At 39.7% G+C, this 17,781-nt stretch overlaps 1 protein-coding gene and 1 long non-coding RNA gene across 4 annotated transcripts; both read left to right on the top strand.

The window, feature by feature from the left end:
* The first annotated feature begins 599 nt into the window (after positions 1-599).
* Positions 600-2,041, top strand: LOC135566578 (uncharacterized). Its single transcript, XR_010462129.1, has 2 exons — positions 600-863; positions 937-2,041. It is a non-coding gene; the product is annotated as an uncharacterized LOC135566578 (long non-coding RNA).
* An 8,629-nt stretch (positions 2,042-10,670) lies between these two features.
* Positions 10,671-17,772, top strand: LOC115121423 (leukocyte immunoglobulin-like receptor subfamily A member 3). 3 transcript variants are annotated; one of them, XM_065014259.1, is made up of 13 exons: positions 10,674-11,044; positions 11,173-11,217; positions 14,095-14,382; positions 14,556-14,813; positions 14,906-15,178; positions 15,378-15,650; positions 15,740-16,060; positions 16,155-16,433; positions 16,600-16,845; positions 17,042-17,158; positions 17,277-17,301; positions 17,381-17,478; positions 17,626-17,772. In XM_065014259.1, exons 1-13 carry the CDS (start codon positions 11,014-11,016, stop codon positions 17,715-17,717), a joined length of 2,346 nt encoding a protein of 781 aa, XP_064870331.1. In that variant the 5' UTR covers positions 10,674-11,013; the 3' UTR covers positions 17,718-17,772. The 3 variants fall into 3 exon arrangements, with proteins under 3 accessions (XP_064870333.1, XP_064870331.1, XP_064870332.1); XM_065014260.1 differs by lacking the exons at positions 10,674-11,044; positions 11,173-11,217 and adding an exon at positions 12,930-13,035; XM_065014261.1 differs by lacking the exons at positions 17,042-17,158; positions 17,277-17,301 and having other exon boundaries at positions 10,671-11,044; positions 17,391-17,478; positions 17,626-17,710.
* Positions 17,773-17,781: the final 9 nt, after the last annotated feature.

Below are 17,781 nucleotides of genomic sequence, written 5' to 3'. Positions count from 1 at the left end.
CGTTTCAGTTACGTATTACTTAGTCTTAGGACTTTGTTTGACTGCAAGCACTAAAAATGTTGTGTGGTGATATGTTACAGGTCCTTGAGGGAAGAGGGATAAATAACTTTGGAGGGATAAATAACTTTGTGTGGTGATATGTTACAGGTCCTTGAGGGAGATGGAGGGATAAATAACTTTGTGTGGTGATATGTTACAGGTCCTTGAGGGAGATGGAGGGATAAATAACTTTGTGTGGTGATATGTTACAGGTCCTTGAGGGAGATGGAGGGATAAATAACTTTGTGTGGTGATATGTTACAGGTCCTTGAGGGAGATGGAGGGATAAATAACTTTGTGTGGTGATATGTTACAGGTAAATAACTTTGATATGTTACAGGTCCTTGAGAGATGGAGGGATAAATAACTTTGTGTGATATGTGGTCCTAGGGAGATGGAGGGATAAATAACTTTGTGTGGTGATATGTTACAGGTCCTTGAGGGAGATGGAGGGATAAATAACTTTGTGTGGTGATATGTTACAGGTCCTTGAGGGAGATGGAGGGATAAATAATTTTGTGTATGTTACAGGTGATGGATAAATAACTTTGTTATATGTTACAGGTCCTTGAGGGAGATGGAGGGATAAATAACTTTGTGTGGTGATATGTTACAGGTCCTTGAGGGAGAAGGAGGGATAAATAACTTTGTGTGGTGATATGTTTCAGGTCCATGAGGGAGATGGAGGGATAAATAACTTTGTGTGGTGATATGTTACAGGTCCTTGAGGGAGATGGAGGGATAAATAACTTTGTGTGGTGATATGTTACAGGTCCTTGAGGGAGATGGAGGGATAAATAACTTTGTGTGGTGATATGTTTCAGGTCCATGAGGGATAAATAACTGATGGGTCCTTGAGGGGAGGGATAAATAACTTTGTGTGGTGATATATTACAGGTCCTTGAGGGAGATGGAGGGATAAATAACTTTGTGTGGTGATATGTTACAGGTCCTTGAGGGAGATGGAGAGATAAATAACTTTGTGTGGTGATATGTTACAGGTCCTTGAGGGAGATGGAGGGATAAATAACTTTGTGTGGTGATATGTTACAGGTCCTTGAGGGAGATGGAGGGACACACCATCAGAGGAGAAGCAGGAGCCATCTGGGAACATGGGTTATGCATGCTGGATGCACGCAAGCACACACACATGCAGGCATGCTCACACACACACACAAACAAACGCGCCCACACACACACAAATGCACACACACATGCAGATGAACACGCAAATACAGAAAAAACACATTCATTTTTACAAGTGAATTATTCCAAAAACACATGTTTTCATGTGATCACATGTTAAGTTAATGTGATAACGTGATCTTATTTGAAGTTAACGTGATAACGTGATCTTATTTGAAGTTAATGTGATAACGTGATCTTATTTGAAGTTAATGTGATAACGTGATCTTATTTGAAGTTAATGTGATAACGTGATCTTATTTGAAGTTAATGTGACAACGTGATCTTATTTGAAGTTAATGTGATAACGTGATCTTATTTGAAGTTAATGTGATAACGTGATCTTATTTGAAGTTAATGTGATCACGTGATCTTATTTGAAGTTAATATGATAACATGTGACAACATGTGACATGGAACTGCACATGTGAAAAGGTGATTACACGTTACATTTCTCATGTGTTTTTTCTGTGAGGGACACACACAATATCACCTTGTACATGAAGGATACAACAAATATATTCTATTTAACCATGTGTGTATCACTGTAACAGCTTAAATAAAGGATATGTTGTAATGATGATACATCTTATAAACAGCTACAGTAATTCTATCTGCTTTGTATTGTGTATTGAATTGTTGGGTTGTAAAAATACTGAAATGTATTATCATTGATTCATTATTTCTGTCATTCAGATAATAGAATAACATATTTTGTATATGAATGTCACATATACATGTTTGCTTCTAGTGACCTCTACTTTTACAATAACTTTGCATCATGCTTTTAAATAAACATTACATTTTTTATCCACCAGATGGAATGAATGCTTTGTTACAGTAAACAGATATTGTCCTCATGGTCAACTGTTCCATACAACCGACCTACTTTGTTCAGCTCTCCTTTCAGCCTAATAGAGTTCTTGGGCTCCTCAACATTACAGGAAAAGTGTTAGGAAGGAAACATTGTTGATGGCCTCACAACATTGTTGACGGCCTCACAACATTGTTGACGGCCTCACAACATTGTTGACGGCCTCACAACATTGTTGTCGGCCTCACAACATTGTTGACGGCCTCACAACATTGTTGTCAGCCTCACAACATTGTTGTCAGCCTCACAACATTGTTGACAGCCTCAACATTGTTGACAGCCTCACAACATTGTTGACAGCCTCACTCTATAACGAAATGTTACACATTACATTGGATACTGACTTTAATACACAAAGAATACCCCTGGTAATAGAATACAATACAATATAATGCAATACAATAGAATTCTCCAAACTAGTACTTTAGGTTGATCAGTTATAGTTCAGTTGCAACATCAGGAAATACTATCAGAAATAAATATGAAGAACTTGAGACACATGACATCCTTTCTCTGATAAAAAATATAGTGATGTGCAACATTTTATAACCCCCCCTCATCTAAGATAGTAATGACCTCACTATACTTCAACATTAAACTACTGTAGTTCTACAACCAACACACACAAATGCCTTGACTGTTTCAAATAAATGAAAAAATGAAATGTGCACATTCACACCTATGATTGCAAAGGGGTCTTCCAAGTAAACAAAGGTCAGACTCATAAGTCAGAATGTGATATAACATGGTAACAATATGGAATGTTTCCATTACTGTGTTGAATTCCAAGTGCTAACCTACATATGCATGACTAACAGTTCTTGCATATTGCCTCCTCATCATACAGACAAGGTCAAGGTGATTAATGACATTAGTGGTTGTCTGACTCTGACTGATATTTCACCTCATGGTTGGTAAGACCACTGTTCCAGTTAGGGGGGTTATGTGTCTATGTGTTTAGACCTATGTGGTCAGACAGACAGACAGACAGACAGACTGACAGCAGAGGTCAAAGTGTCACTGCCATATAATTAGGAATTAGAATACTAGAATGGACATGACCCGTATTATGATGGGATAAATGGCAGCCATTTTAGTTAGGGAGTTGCTCAATCATGGCTTGCCAGTTCTGTGATAAGATTTTGTGTAAAATAATGAATCTGAAGAATTTATCTGCGCTCTATGTTTGCTAGCTAGCTAGCCAGCCAGTTTCAGAGGAATGACTCCAAACATTATTTTAATCAACTGCCAATATGTCAACATTCCATGCAAACAATGCAGTCCACAGCCAAACTCTGGATGAAATCAGTTGACAATAAGACTTGGAAAAGTTTGAAATGCAACATGTACTGACATTGCATAATAATAACATGACAACTTTCCAACAATACGCAAATGTAGACATTTATAGTCTGTTCACATATACTGAGTATACTAAACATTAAGAACACCTTCCTGAAGTTGAGATGCACCCCCTCCCCCCCTTTCCCTCAGAACAACCTCAATTAGTCGGGACATGGACTCCACCAAGTGTTTTAAGCCTTCCTCAGGGATGCTGGCCCATGTTGACCAATGCTTCCCACAGTTGTGTCAAATTGGCTGGATGTCCTTTGGGTGGTGGTCCATTCTTGATACACACAGGAACCTGTTGAATGTGAAAAACCTAGCAACATTGCAGTTCTTGACACGCCTGGCACCTACAGTACTACCATACCCTATTCAAAGGCACTTAAATCTTTTGTCTTGCCTGTTCACATCAATCCATGTCTCAATTGTGTCAAGGCTTAAACATCCTTATTTAACCTGTCTCCTACCCTTCATCTTCACTGATTGAAGTGGATTTAACAACTGACTTCAGTGAGGGATCATTGCTTCACCTTGATTCACCTGGTCAGTCTATGACATGATATCAATAAGGGATCTTTCACCTGGATTCACCTGGTCAGTCTATGTCATGACATCAATAAGGGATCTTTCACCTGGATTCACCTGGTCAGTCTATGACATGTCATCAATAAGGGATCTTTCACCTGGATTCACCTGGTCAGTCTATGTCATGACATCAATAAGGGATCTTTCACCTGGATTCACCTGGTCAGTCTATGTCATGACATCAATAAGGGATCTTTCACCTGGATTCACCTGGTCAGTCTATGACATGTCATCAATAAGGGATCTTTCACCTGGATTCACCTGGTCAGTCTATGTCATGACATCAATAAGGGATCTTTCACCTGGATTCACCTGGTCAGTCTATGACATGACATCAATAAGGGATCTTTCACCTTGATTCACCTGGTCAGTCTATGACATGTCATCAATAAGGGATCTTTCACCTTGATTCACCTGGTCAGTCTATGACATGTCATCAATAAGGGATCTTTCACCTGGATTCACCTGGTCAGTCTATGACATGACATCAATAAGGGATCTTTCACCTTGATTCACCTGGTCAGTCTATGACATGTCATCAATAAGGGATCTTTCACCTGGATTCACCTGGTCAGTCTATGTCATGGAAAAAGCAGGTGTTCTTAATGTTTTGTATATTCTGTGTATATTTTAGAGGCTATTTATACAGACAATTGGTATGAAACCCATATAAAGTGTAATTATAAATATATGACGATATTTTAGATTGACATTAATTCTATTACACATTTTCTGATATATTACCTAACTTTTATTTTCCTGCATAAGTAAAATCAGGATTCTGTCTATTCTGGCATTCATTCCAATTAGACTGGTTTGGATTTCTCCCTGAACAATATGGCTGTCATCTTTACCCCATTTTGGAACTTTGAGGGTCTATGACACAGCCTTAAGTCTTCTTGGGCATGATGCTAAATCCTAATATAATATGATGCATGATCCTAATTTAATACTGTATATAACATCATATATCATCAAATCATTTCTAATAATAATACATTTCAGAATGACAGAACCTTTCAATGTCACTTTTTGTCGGCTCTCTTGGAGCCTGATACTGACAGCTGTGAAAGCCACTGTTGTTTTCTGTGAATGTATTTGTTTAACCGGTGACAGTGACACTATTATTATATTTACATACTGTCTCTGTTGCTTGTTGTCCAAGGCAGGTAAATGATGTGGTGAGGTTTATTCACATGAGGTATTAGTCCTTTGATCCTATTTCATGCTTTTAAAATGACCAAACATGTACCAATGTGTATGAAATACTCAGTTACTAGTACTACTACTCCTAATACTACTACTACTACTACTACTACTACTACTACTACTGTATCACCATGGCTCACAATACATTTGACATATAGCACTCTCCACTGTGTTATTCCAGCATGACTCAACAAAAAGAGAGATGTGTGTCACTTCATTAATGTCATGCTATTGTTATCAGATGACAGATCTCTGTAATGTGTTGCATGGAGAAGACATGTTGAGCTCCAGAACCATCTTATAGAATAGATACGGTCATCAGTTGTCCACATTCAATACATTCCACTAGGTGTCTCATCAGTGCCATTATTCACAATATTTACTAATAATATCTCCTTTTTTCTGCTTCATATACAGTCAGTCAATGAACTAAGCAGACCAGACCCAGCTGCTAACACATTGGTGTCTATGGGAGAGTCACTACTTAAGGCTTAAGCAGACCGGAACTGTGACTATTTCTTTCAATGGAAAGTGCCTGAGCAAGACCTTCATTTATCCACCATCTTTGGTAGTAGTTGGCAGTTTGGCAACTCACAGGTTTGCACAATTTCATTACAACAGAGGTCAGCAGAAGCTTCTGCCACATTATCTATGATGTGGCTGAGAATGTGTTTCAGTTAAAAAGGAGACATATTTATAAATAGTTTGGCACGTTCATGTTTTCCTCATGTATTTAGTAATGAACTTCTCCAAATATATTATTGTTCTTTTCCAATTTTACCGGTATGATGTAGTACAATCATGTGTCGAGGAAATGTTTGGTCAAGTTATTGGTGCATTTAACTTGAATATTTAAATGTAGTAATTTCCGGATTTTGTAATCCTCCAAGTGGATACGATGTTCAGGTGGACATGAACACTCGCTACACTTACAGAAATAAATTTAGTTTATTCCATAGTGTAACGTTTCCGTTATTTGTAATTTGTGCATCTCTGCTCCATGTCTGTCAGTGTCTGTCATGTCTGTGGGTAATTGGAGCTCGCGCCTCAGTGTTCATAGAGATACGTGGCCTGTGCGCCATGTTTGGGAGTCAGTACTGTTAAAAAAAATGTAACCTTTGTTCACTTCATGTACTGTGATGAAATAGTATGATTCATTCTGATTTAGACACATTTAGGGATATGAAAATTGCCTTTCACATTTAAAACCAGTTTAGTGGTTGTACTTGCCAATTGGGTACTGGTCGGGTCCTGGGTGGGGCAGGTGCATAATGTACCTGTTTGAGGTCCTGTGAGACAGATTAGATGTGGTTTCTCTCCGTCTTGCCCTCTACCTATAGATAGGACAGATTAAGCCTGATACAGAGGCTAATCCTTTTGGGCTGTGGCCTGTGTATACACTGTATTTAGTAAATCTAGGCTGATATATTGTAGGTCTATTTATATGGCGCTTTCACTGTTGGATTAACAAGAACTGTTAATACATTTACACTTTGAGCACTTCAACCTGCCTTGCTTCCTGCAACATTGTTGCCCTTACAACTGCTACCAGGTCCCCAATTTATATATGTTTGTAATCTTTTCAACCAATCAAAACAAAGGTTGGACCACTTGAGTCAGTTGTTTGTGTGTATGCCTCTCAAGACATAAAAAGCTGTGCACAAAGCCAGAGAAACGTTACACTGGTTTGTTATAGTTGCCACAAACCAACAACCCTCCTCAAACAGAGCGGAGTTGAGTGGTTATGGTTTGATCTCTTCCTCTTTTGCAGTGAGGGTTTGTGAAGGAGGGTGGTGTGTGTGAAGCTGTTTTTTTCCACTGTGCTCAGAGAGAGACAAATGGAGAGGGTTGTAGATGTCAAAATGATGAATAGGCCTATACAGGAAAAGGTGTATGGGGCTTTCTGTGTTTATCAGAGAGACGGATGTCAATGTTATTTTTAGCATACAGTATACTGTAGTTCACTTGTCATATTCATTTCTCGTTTACATTTAATCTATCACTGACAGTGGCGGTCAGTGCCGTTTAAGATGAGGGGGGACAATTTCTTTCCTTATGAGCATGGCCTTATTTATATTACAGCATATTGGATGACTGTTTTTCAAATTCTATTCACCCAGTTCAATGTAACAACGATAGGTTTACGCTACTACATGATACAAACATTTTCACTATACCCATCATGAGGTTACAAGCCTATGACAAATTTGAGGTGACAGACAGTGACACACTCTTGCCTGAATCTAGTTAATCTAGGGTGTAATCATTAATCCTACAGTTGCAAACAAGAGTTTCTATTGGATGAATTCAGGTACGTTTATTCCCATTTGCTTCCGTTTAAGAAACATTTTTCAACAGAATCGGCGGAATGAACACACCACTGATCACATGTAAACATGGGTCACTTTCATAGCAGCCACGTTGTATTCCTTCTTGCATATATGCGCTCTCCTCCTCTCACCTTTTCTCTTCGCTTGTGGACTTCAATGCACAACACATCAGCTGTATGTGACCAGGCAAAAAAAAACTTTACAAGCCAAACCATGTCATAACCACTACACACAGCCTACATCATTGTAACCATATTAGATAAAGTAACGTCATAGTCAACATGGCTAATAGAACTAAAGCATTAGTAAACCTGCTTCAATCATGCAGTAACGTTACAGTGTACAGTCAGTAAGTAGTTTAGCGATTACACCAGCTGGCCCCGGTGGCAATAAATTAGTAGAACCAAAAGCTTATCTTGACTTGGAAGAGGTCCAGTCATAGCCAGCTAGCTAACATAGCATCCCCCTGTTTGAGCAGGGTGTTTCCGTAGGCTAAACTACCTAGCTGCATTTGCTAGTTAAGTAAGTAAAACTGAACGTAAGTTTTTTACATTTCTGCAGTGCTAGCTAGCTGTAGCTTACACTTTCAGTACTAGATTAATTCTCTGATCCTTTGATTGGCTAGACAACATGTCAGTTCATGTTGCAAGGACTCTGATAGGTTCGAGAATGTCCTCCAGAAGTTGTCATAATTACTTTGTAAGTCTATGGAATGGGGTGCGAACCGTGAGCCTCCTAGGTTTTGTATTTAAGTCAATGTACCCAGAAGACGACGGAAACTAGCTGTCCATGGTGCTACCTACAGAGTGCTGTTGAGGCTACTGTAGACCATGGTTCTACCCTACAGAGTGCTGTTGAGGCTACTGTAGACCATGGTGCTACCTACAGAGTGCTGTTGAGGCTACTGTAGACCATGGTGCTACCTACAGAGTGCTGTTGAGGCTACTGTAGACCATGGTGCTACCTACAGAGTGCTGTTGAGGCTACTGTAGACCATGGTGCTACCTACAGAGTGCTGTTGAGGCTACTGTAGACCTTCATAGCAAAACAGTGTGTTTTAAACAATTATTTGGTGACATGAATATATTTAATATAGTTTGATCTAAAAAGGATCACTTTTTAAATGTTTTAAAATATGTATTTTTATGAAATTCACTGAGGAGGATTGTCCTCCCCATCCTCCTCTGAGGAGCCTCGACTGCAGTCTGATAACTAATTTCCTGTGTTATTCCTCTGAACAGTTGACAGACCTGCCTTGTTACCAAGAATCTTCACACACAGCTAACTTCTAAATAGCTCCTAAACCATGAAGTCAACCCTTTGACACCTCTCCACCTATCCTAGTGACTTTAAAGATCCTACTGAAAATGTAAACGTGACCTGGTATGGTCAATGCAATGTTGACATTTGCACAAATATAATTTTATCATCAATGCTCCTTCCTCAGATCATTTCTTTAGTTGTGTTAGTTCTCTCTTCCACCAACAATAAGAACACAGTGTTGCTGTGTCTGCTCCTTTTACAGAAAGAGGAATTTGAGTCAAGATCAACATGACGTCAGATGCACATTTTTTCTGTTTCTCTTTAAGGATCTGTAGCTTTCTAATTCTGACAAAGACCCATTTGTGTCACAACCACAGGAACTGTAGGGGCCTGGTCCAGAGGAAACGCTGGTGTCTTCAGTCACTTACCAGTGGCTCAGAATAGAACACAGTCATTTATTGGACGAGAAATTGTTTCATTTATAGAATATGAAGTATGTCAACCATACACAATACATATAGCATCAGATGATGACTTTGTTTGGTTACACTGTGTTTACAGAGGAATGGAGTTGTTGGTCGCTGCAGCTTCTAATTCAGTTGTTGCATGAGCCTGAGAAACATTAGAAATCTATAGACATTGTGTCGTTTTTTACCAAATATATTTTAGACTCAATAAAATTGTACAGTTTTGGTCTTCTAGCTCTATTCCTGTTCTCAGTCTCTCAATGTAATTTAGTCAGTTCTCTCTCTATTTATCTTTTTCTTGCTCTGTCTGTTTCTCCTTTTCTCTCTCGTTCTCCCTCTCTGTCTCTGTCTGTGTTTAAATGCTTTGTGCATTTTTCATCTGTGGAACGCTCAACGTGAGTAAATAATCAGAACGTATTTTTCTGCATTTCATCACTAACCCGATACAACCACACAAATGGTTCACTAACTGAACATGACTAATTCCCGTTAAAACTTTTCTTTAAAGAGTCCTTTGAAAGAGCTACTTGTAATCCAGCTTAAGAAATGTATAGCATGTGTCTAATCTGCAAATCTATGTTTCAGCCCTGCCCCGCTATACTGACAGTAAATATCAACTTATTTTAGAAGAAATAGGGAATTATTTAAGAAAAGTGCAAGGGTGCCAATATATTTGGCTGCAACTGTTGTACACCTAAAATGTACTTTTATCAAAACGCTACAACAGCTAAACTGTTGGAAATGAATCAACATGATGTGTATCAAATTATGTTCAAATCATCTGATTAAATTGCTTCTCCTCTCTCACAGCTCTTTCCAAAACTACAGTGAGTGACATACAGGGGGGAGGAGACTCTGACTGAAACTACAGATATAAGAATAGTCAGTTATTCATCCCCTTTAAAACAAAGACTAGTACAGAATCAGTCCTGTCTACTGGTCTAACAGTGGTTCATATACCTGTGAGGGTGTAAAGGGAAACAAGTTCTCCAAGACCAGTGAAGATGTACAACTGACTGTGTCTGGTAAGTCTATCTAATCATGCAAACAACTCCATGGGCAACTAGAATCATTTCTTAGATTGAAAGTTTTTAACCAGTCCTCTGTCTAATCACAAATCAACCACAACCTGTCCTGAGTATCTCTCCTCAGTGGCTGAACCCTGGAGACTCAGTGACTCTGAGCTGTGAGGTTGACAAGACGTCTACAGGCTGGAGGTTCCACTGGTACAGGACTGTTCCCTACAGAGCTGGGTTACCCTCCCTATCAGACAAGTCTTGCTCTCCATGTGTTTATGGAGGGGATAGCTGAAGCTGAGGCTAGCTGGGATACCAGTAGTCACCATAGATTAGGTTTGAGGGGAGGCATCTATCTGTGCATGGTGGTTGTAAAAATGAACTAACATCTGCACATTCTGATACCAAACTGATCTAATCTCAGACCTCTATTCTCATTCCATCCTCCTTTCCTTCAATAAAGAGGAAGGAACCAGTGTGAGGTCATGTAGCAAACTATAAGAAGAAGTTGGTCAGAAAATTAACACGCCATCAACCGCTACTCTTTTTTCTTACAGCCTTTGTACGGTTCTCAATAATTTTCTGTTTTTCTGTGTGACGGTGAAGAGGTGTGATCTAAACAGTCTGTCATATAGGAAGTAGAGGGGTTTGTCAGAAGAACTGTAGTTGTAGAGAAGGTCACTTGTCAGTGGGACAGAATGGAGAACACATTGCTCTGTGTGCTGCTCTGTAAGTAAGAAAGTATTGGTGTTTGTGTGTTTGTCTATGAGCACAATGCACTAATGTTAATATTACTATTCTATTACTATACACTACTGTATTACTACTGTATTGTAATGACTTTGTCTTTGTTGAAGTGCTGAGTATCCTCATCTACTGTGGACACTGTGATGAAGATGATGGTAGATATTCATTTATTTGATCAAACCTCCATCTCTTTATGTTTCATCATCTTTGTCTCTGCTTTTCCTTCCTCACGTTCATTAATGTTATGAGAAAAGGGGATTCAGTTGTGAATGTATGATCTGTAAAGAGGTAGGAAACATAGTTTATGTACATGTTTTATTTGACTGATAGGTAATTGTGTTATGATGGTTGTGTTTATGTAGGTAGACTAAAGTCTGTATTGGAGCCAGTATGATACGTCATACCAGCCTTATTTCTGCCTGCTTGAACTCCAACAACTCAGATACACATGAAAACATTAAATGACTCAGGGAATCGATAGAACATCATTTACAGATGCACAAAAACAATTTAACATTCAAAATGAGTGAACCGTTCCTTTAAGTTGAATTTTTTGGCAATTTTGTCATGTATTTGAAAAGTTATGTAATAACATGTGAAAATCCACATGTGAAACTTAATGTGAAATATCATCACATGTGAAGTGTTCCATAACCACATCTGAAATCATGTGGTTTTTCCATAAGGGCAGTCTAACAGCATCTAACCAGTCTAACAGCATCTAACCAGTCTGACAGCATCTCACCATTCTGAAAAGCATCACACCATTCTGAAAAGCATCTGACCATTCTGACAGCATCTCACCATTCTGAAAAGCATCTGACCAGTCTGACAGCATCTCACCATTCTGAAATGCATCTCACCAGTCTGAAAAGCATCTGACCATTCTGACAGCATCTCACCATTCTGAAATGCATCTCACCATAATCTCATGGAGCATGAATGTCCTGATTGGAATGAGAGCTCCCATGATCTGACTTTGCTGTCATAATGACATGAATGAAAGAGCTAATCAGAGCTAATCTTCCACACAGGAAGTTGCAGACACTTGTAGAATCTGTGCCAAGGCTCATTGAAGCTGTTAAGATGGATTGTGGTGCCCCAACACCTTATTAAGACACTTTATGTTGGTGCTTCCTTTATTTTGGCAGTTACCTGTAGCAACAAGCTACATGGAGAATGGAAGAGTTTGATAAGGAAAACGTCTCGAATCGCGCAAAACGGAATATAATATTGCGGATAAAGTTCATAACGACACAATTTCATGCATACAACATTAAAAATACCTGCATCATTAAACTGAGAGCTTTACCGTTTCTAAAATTACGTGTTAGGGTGATTTTAGAGACTGTTCATGTTTTTTGGGGGTTCCCCATAAGGAGGATGAGGAAGTGATTTGCTGTTTAGGATAAGTTTTAAATCACAAAAAGGTGTCTGAACTGTTCTATAACATGGTATTTACATTTAAAAATTGACATTTTGTTGTACAAATGCAAACTTCTCCTTTAATATCAGTGAATAACTCTGCACATGAGTTGATAGTGAGATGCTATTCTGTCATTTCAACCATTTACTGTAATACTAGCATACTTATTACTTTGTGGACTGGAGCCCCACTTAATATGTTGGCCTTCCCTGTTTCAATATTCAAGTAGTGGTTATACTGAAGCTCTTTATTTACATTTTTATCCATGGATGTTTATGTCTGAGAGAAAATGTAAAGAATGCGGTAAGAGCTGGAAGTATTTAGTTGCACGATATACACTGAGTGAACAAAACATTAAGAACACCTTCCTTCCAACTGTTAATTCAGTTAGTTGTCTGTGTTCTGTCTGTGCAGAGAGACCTGTAGCTGTTCTGACCCTCCAACCCAACTGGACCCAGATATTCAGTGGAGAGACTGTTACTATGAGATGTGACATACAGGGGGGAGGAGACTCTGACTGGCAGTATGAGAGGCATAACAACAGGAAGTTAGTCTACTACTAAAACGTCAGAGTACAGAATCAGTCCTGGTTATACATTTGAATTTAGAAGTTTACAGACACTTAGGTTGGAGTCATTAAAACTTGTTTTTCAACCACTCCACAAATTTCTTGTTAACTATCTATGGCTTTGGCCAGTCGGTTAGGACATCTACTTTGTGAATGACACAAGTAATTTTTCCAACAATTGTTAAAAGACAGATTATTTCACTTATAATTCACTGTATCACAATTCCAGTGGTTTCAGAAGTTTACATACACTAAGTTGACTGTGCCTTTAATTAAACAGCTTGGAAAATTCCAGAAAATGATGCCATGGCTTTAGAAGCTTCTGATAGGCTAATTGACATCATTTGATTCGATTGAGGCTGTACCTGTGAATGCATTTCAAGGCCTACCTTCAAACTCATTGCCTCTTTGCTTAACATCATTGGAAAATCAAAAGAAATCAGCAAATACCATCTACATGGGTATTTAGAATAATTTACACTAAGCATATAAAACTTTAAGAACACCTTACTAATATTGAGTTGCAACCGTCCACTTTTTGCCCTCGAAAGAGTCTCAATTCATCGGGACATGGACTCTACAAGGTGTCAAAAGCGTTCCACAGGGATGCTGTCCCATGTTGATTCCAATGCTTCCCACAGATGTGTCAAGTTGGCTGGATGTCCTTAGGATGGTGGACAATTCTTGATACACAAGTGAATCAGTTGAGCGTGAAAAACCCAGGAGTGTTGAAGTTCTTGGCGCAAACTGGTGCACCTGGCACCTGCTACCATACCCCTCTCAAAGGCACTTCAATCTTTTGTCTTGCCCATTCACCCTCTGAATGGCACACATACTCAATCCACGTCTCAATTGTCTGAAGGATTAAGAATCCATCTTTAACTTGTCCTCTCTCCTTCATCTACACTGATTGAAGTGGATTTAACAGGTGACATGGAAGGATATACCTGATTTACCTAGTCAGTCTATGTCATGGAAAGTTCTGAATGTTTTGTACACTCAGTGTGTATTGGATATATTTTGTTTGTGTTTCCACAGTTCAGCCCAGAGCCACATTGAGAATCTCTCCTCAGGGTCTCCTCTACTCTGGAGAGACAGTTACTCTGATGTGTTCAGTAGAGTCTGACAGTAGCTGGAGCTATAAGTGGTACAAAGACAGGAATGACAATGTAGCATCCCAGTCTGAAAGACGCACTATAACAGGAGACACCCTCACCATCAGTAGAGTTACTGAGTCTGACCAGGATCTCTACTGGTGTCAGGGAGAGAGAAGATCCAGACCCACATCTTCACAATCAAGTAACTTTATTACCCTCACTGTGTCTGGTGAGTTACTTTGTTGTGTCTCTCTTGTGTGTCCAACACTATTTATATTGAGTCAATCAAATAGACATGGTCAGTGTGTTAATATTTAGTTACTGTATTACCTACAGAAGTAAGATCATCACTTGGAAAGTTTGGTTCTCTGACTACATATGTCTTAATATGTGTTTCTCCAGCTCTGCCCACGGCCTCAGTGAGTATCTCTCCTCAGGGTCTCCTTCACTCTGGAGAGACAGTCAGCATGCAGTGTGACATATCAATGTACACAGACTGGACGTACAGCTGGTATATAGGCAACAAACTCGATTCCAGTACGCCTGGTAAAACCATCACCACTCTGTCTAACCGGGCTGGTCAGTACAGATGTGCTGGGGTAAGGACAGGTCGGCCTCAGTGGTCTCAAGTCAGTGTTTTCCTCCCCATCAGAGTCACTGGTGAGTTCACTAATGATGCTCCATCACTAACTTGTCGTAGTGTGTATCAGGACACTGGATCTTTCCACTCAAACCTATTGCAATACCAACAGATTATCAGCCGTCGACAACACTGACTTCAGACAAAGAGGACGTATTCACAGGAGACAGAGTGACACTGAGCTGTACTGTAGAGTCTTCTGGATGGAAGTTTTACTGGTACAGACACAGATCAGACTCTACACCAGTAACCACAACCTCTGGATACTCCTACACACTCAGCTGGGTCAGTGTCTCTGATGGAGGACAGTACTGGTGCAGAGCTGGGAGAGGAGACCCAGTCTACTACACCCTGTACAGTGACCCAGTCCAGATAAACATTACTGGTGAGTCTAAAACATTATGATAAATAAGATGCTATTTTACATAGATAGAATCTATGGTATAATATTTTGTCTGCTGACTATATCCCAACAACTGTAGGTAACTTGAAGCTATATTCATGAGTAGTCCTATTGATAAATGCACACATTTAAAATTGAGCAATTGCTTATTCAGTTAGTTGTCTGTGTTGTGACTGTGCAGAGAGACCTGTTGCTGTTCTGACCCTCCAACCCAACTGGACCCAGATATTCAGTGGAGAGACTGTTACTATGAGATGTGACATACAGGGAGGAGGAGACTCTGACTGGAACTACAGATGGTATAAGAATAGTCAGTTATTCATCCCCTTTAACACAAAGCCTGAGTACAGAATCAGTCCTGTCTACATGTCTAACAGTGGTTCATATACCTGTGAGGGTGTAAAGGGAAACAAGTTCTCCAAGACCAGTGAAGCTGTACAACTGAATGTGTCTGGTAAGTCTATTTAAGCTTATACAAGTCATGATGGTTGCTCGAATATGTTTAAGATTAAAAGTTTGAATCCTGCCTTCCCTTCATAACAGGTAAACCCAAGGCTGTCCTGAGTATCTCTCCTCAGTGGCTGAACCCTGGAGACTCAGTGGCTCTGAACTGTGAAGTTGACAAGACGTCTACAGGCTGGAGGTTCTCCTGGTACAGGACTGTTCCCTACAGAGCTGGGTTACCCTCCCTATCAGACAAGTCTTACTCTCTACAGCCCCTATCTGACAATGTGACTAGTGAAGTCTCCTACACTCTGATCCCTGCTGGTCCTACTCCCACAGGAGGATATGTGTGTAGAGCTGGGAGAGGAGACCCAGTCTATGATACACTCTACAGTGAACCTCAGTTTCTCTGGTCAGGAGGTAACTAACCGCTTTGAAACATATTTAAGTCTCCCTCGTGTGTATAATATATATTATTTTACTAAAGGTTTGACTCTGTCTCTCATTGTTTCAGATCTGCACCCTTCAGTGTCTCTCAGAATAAATCCCAACACAACTCAACACTTTAGATCAACGTCTCTCTCACTGAGCTGTGAGCTGAAGGGGAACTCTACTGGATGGAGACTGATGAGATACACAGAGAGAGGAGTGGAGTCAGGGTGTGTCTCTAACTGGGGATCAATAACAGGGTCCACATGTACCATCAGGTCCACATACACAGGGGACAGTGGAGTGTACTGGTGTGAGTCTGGATCAGGAGAGTACAGTAATGCTGTCAACATCACAGTAAATGGTACGTCTATTGTACGACATTCACACACAAACAACATTTCATGATAATAGGATGTTCAATTCTGTAACCGAATTTCATCTCTTATAAAATACAAGATCATAATATTTTGAGGGTGATGACTCCAGTATGCAGATTTACAGTATTATTGATATATTATGTTAAACAGCTGGTGATGTGATCCTGGAGAGCCCTGTTCATCCTGTGACTGAAGGAGACTCTGTGACTCTGACCTGCAAATACTGGACAACCAGCTCAAACATCAAGGCTGATTTCTACAAAGATGGAGTTCTCATCAAGAATGAGACCACAGGAGAGATGACCATCCCTGCAGTATCCAAATCAGATGAAGGATTCTACACATGCAAATACCCTGACAAGGGAGAATCACCAGAGAGCTGGATGACAGTGAGAGGTGAGAAAACTATTCTGATCACAAGTTACCTTTTCATCATCTGTGTGATAGTGATTTTAGTGTTGAAGTTAAAAAATGTTTGGATTTACAATCCCATAGAAAATATAACCTCTCAACTAAATGAAGATACAGGCCGATCTATACTCCTATATTACCTCTCTCAGAGTCTGGTGGTGTTGTGCTGTTCTCTCTCCAGTCGTAGCTCCTGGATCCTCTACATCAGTCCTAGTAGGAGTGGTTGTGGGTCTGGTTGTTGCTGGTGTTCTACTGGTCATTCTCCTCGTCCTGCTGTGGAGATTTAAAAACGCCAAAGGTGAGATTTTATTATTCATCATTTAACTCTGTAGTTCATGTTTAGTTAGAAAAATGTTTAAATACAATAGTTCAATACAGAAATGACCTGATATAATAGTTTACATTTCTCATTACAGGTTCCTGTTTTAACAGAATATTCTTGTGAGTACACCTGTCTCTCAACTACGATTATTCAGTAACATATCGGCTTAGTTCTTCATGAGTATATCTCTCCCTCTAGGCACCCCCAGATCCAGTGCACCAACCAGGACCCCCAACAGGACCAAGGATCTACCCAGGGTCAGGCTCCTGATGCTGGGTATACATGTCTGCAGCATGGTCAGTTTCTCAGCCCAGACTTTACCTCTCTCTGTAACCTCATACACTGTCTCATCAACATCCCCTTTATATAACATGTTACTGTACTCTCTGTCCCTGAGGGAGAACCAACCTAACTAACCTGTCTCTCTCTTCTTTGACCAACAGGTGGTGTTCACGTCTACGATACGATCAATCCCTCAGACAACTATAATAATGGTACTGTATACTGTGTTATGTTTAGTATGAATACAGTATAGAGTTACTGCTGCTGTTTGTCATGTGTTTAATATGAATACAGTATAGAGTTACTGCTGTTCTTCA

The sequence above is a fragment of the Oncorhynchus nerka genome, unplaced genomic scaffold (assembly GCF_034236695.1).
Source record: "Oncorhynchus nerka isolate Pitt River unplaced genomic scaffold, Oner_Uvic_2.0 unplaced_scaffold_4133, whole genome shotgun sequence".
Classification (NCBI taxonomy): domain Eukaryota; kingdom Metazoa; phylum Chordata; class Actinopteri; order Salmoniformes; family Salmonidae; genus Oncorhynchus; species Oncorhynchus nerka.
Note: the sequence above shows the minus strand (reverse complement) of the source record. Positions and strands in the feature narration are given on the sequence as shown.

What these genes read in the sequence shown, in the direction of transcription:
- LOC115121423 (XM_065014259.1), top strand. Translation starts at nt 11,014, where the DNA reads ATGGAGAACACATTGCTCTGTGTGCTGCTCT. An exon ending in CCTCCCCATCAGAGTCACTG is followed by an intron (nt 14,814 to 14,905) that starts GTGAGTTCACTA and finishes CAATACCAACAG; the next exon opens with ATTATCAGCCGTCGACAACA. An exon ending in TCAGTTTCTCTGGTCAGGAG is followed by an intron (nt 16,061 to 16,154) that starts GTAACTAACCGC and finishes TCATTGTTTCAG; the next exon opens with ATCTGCACCCTTCAGTGTCT.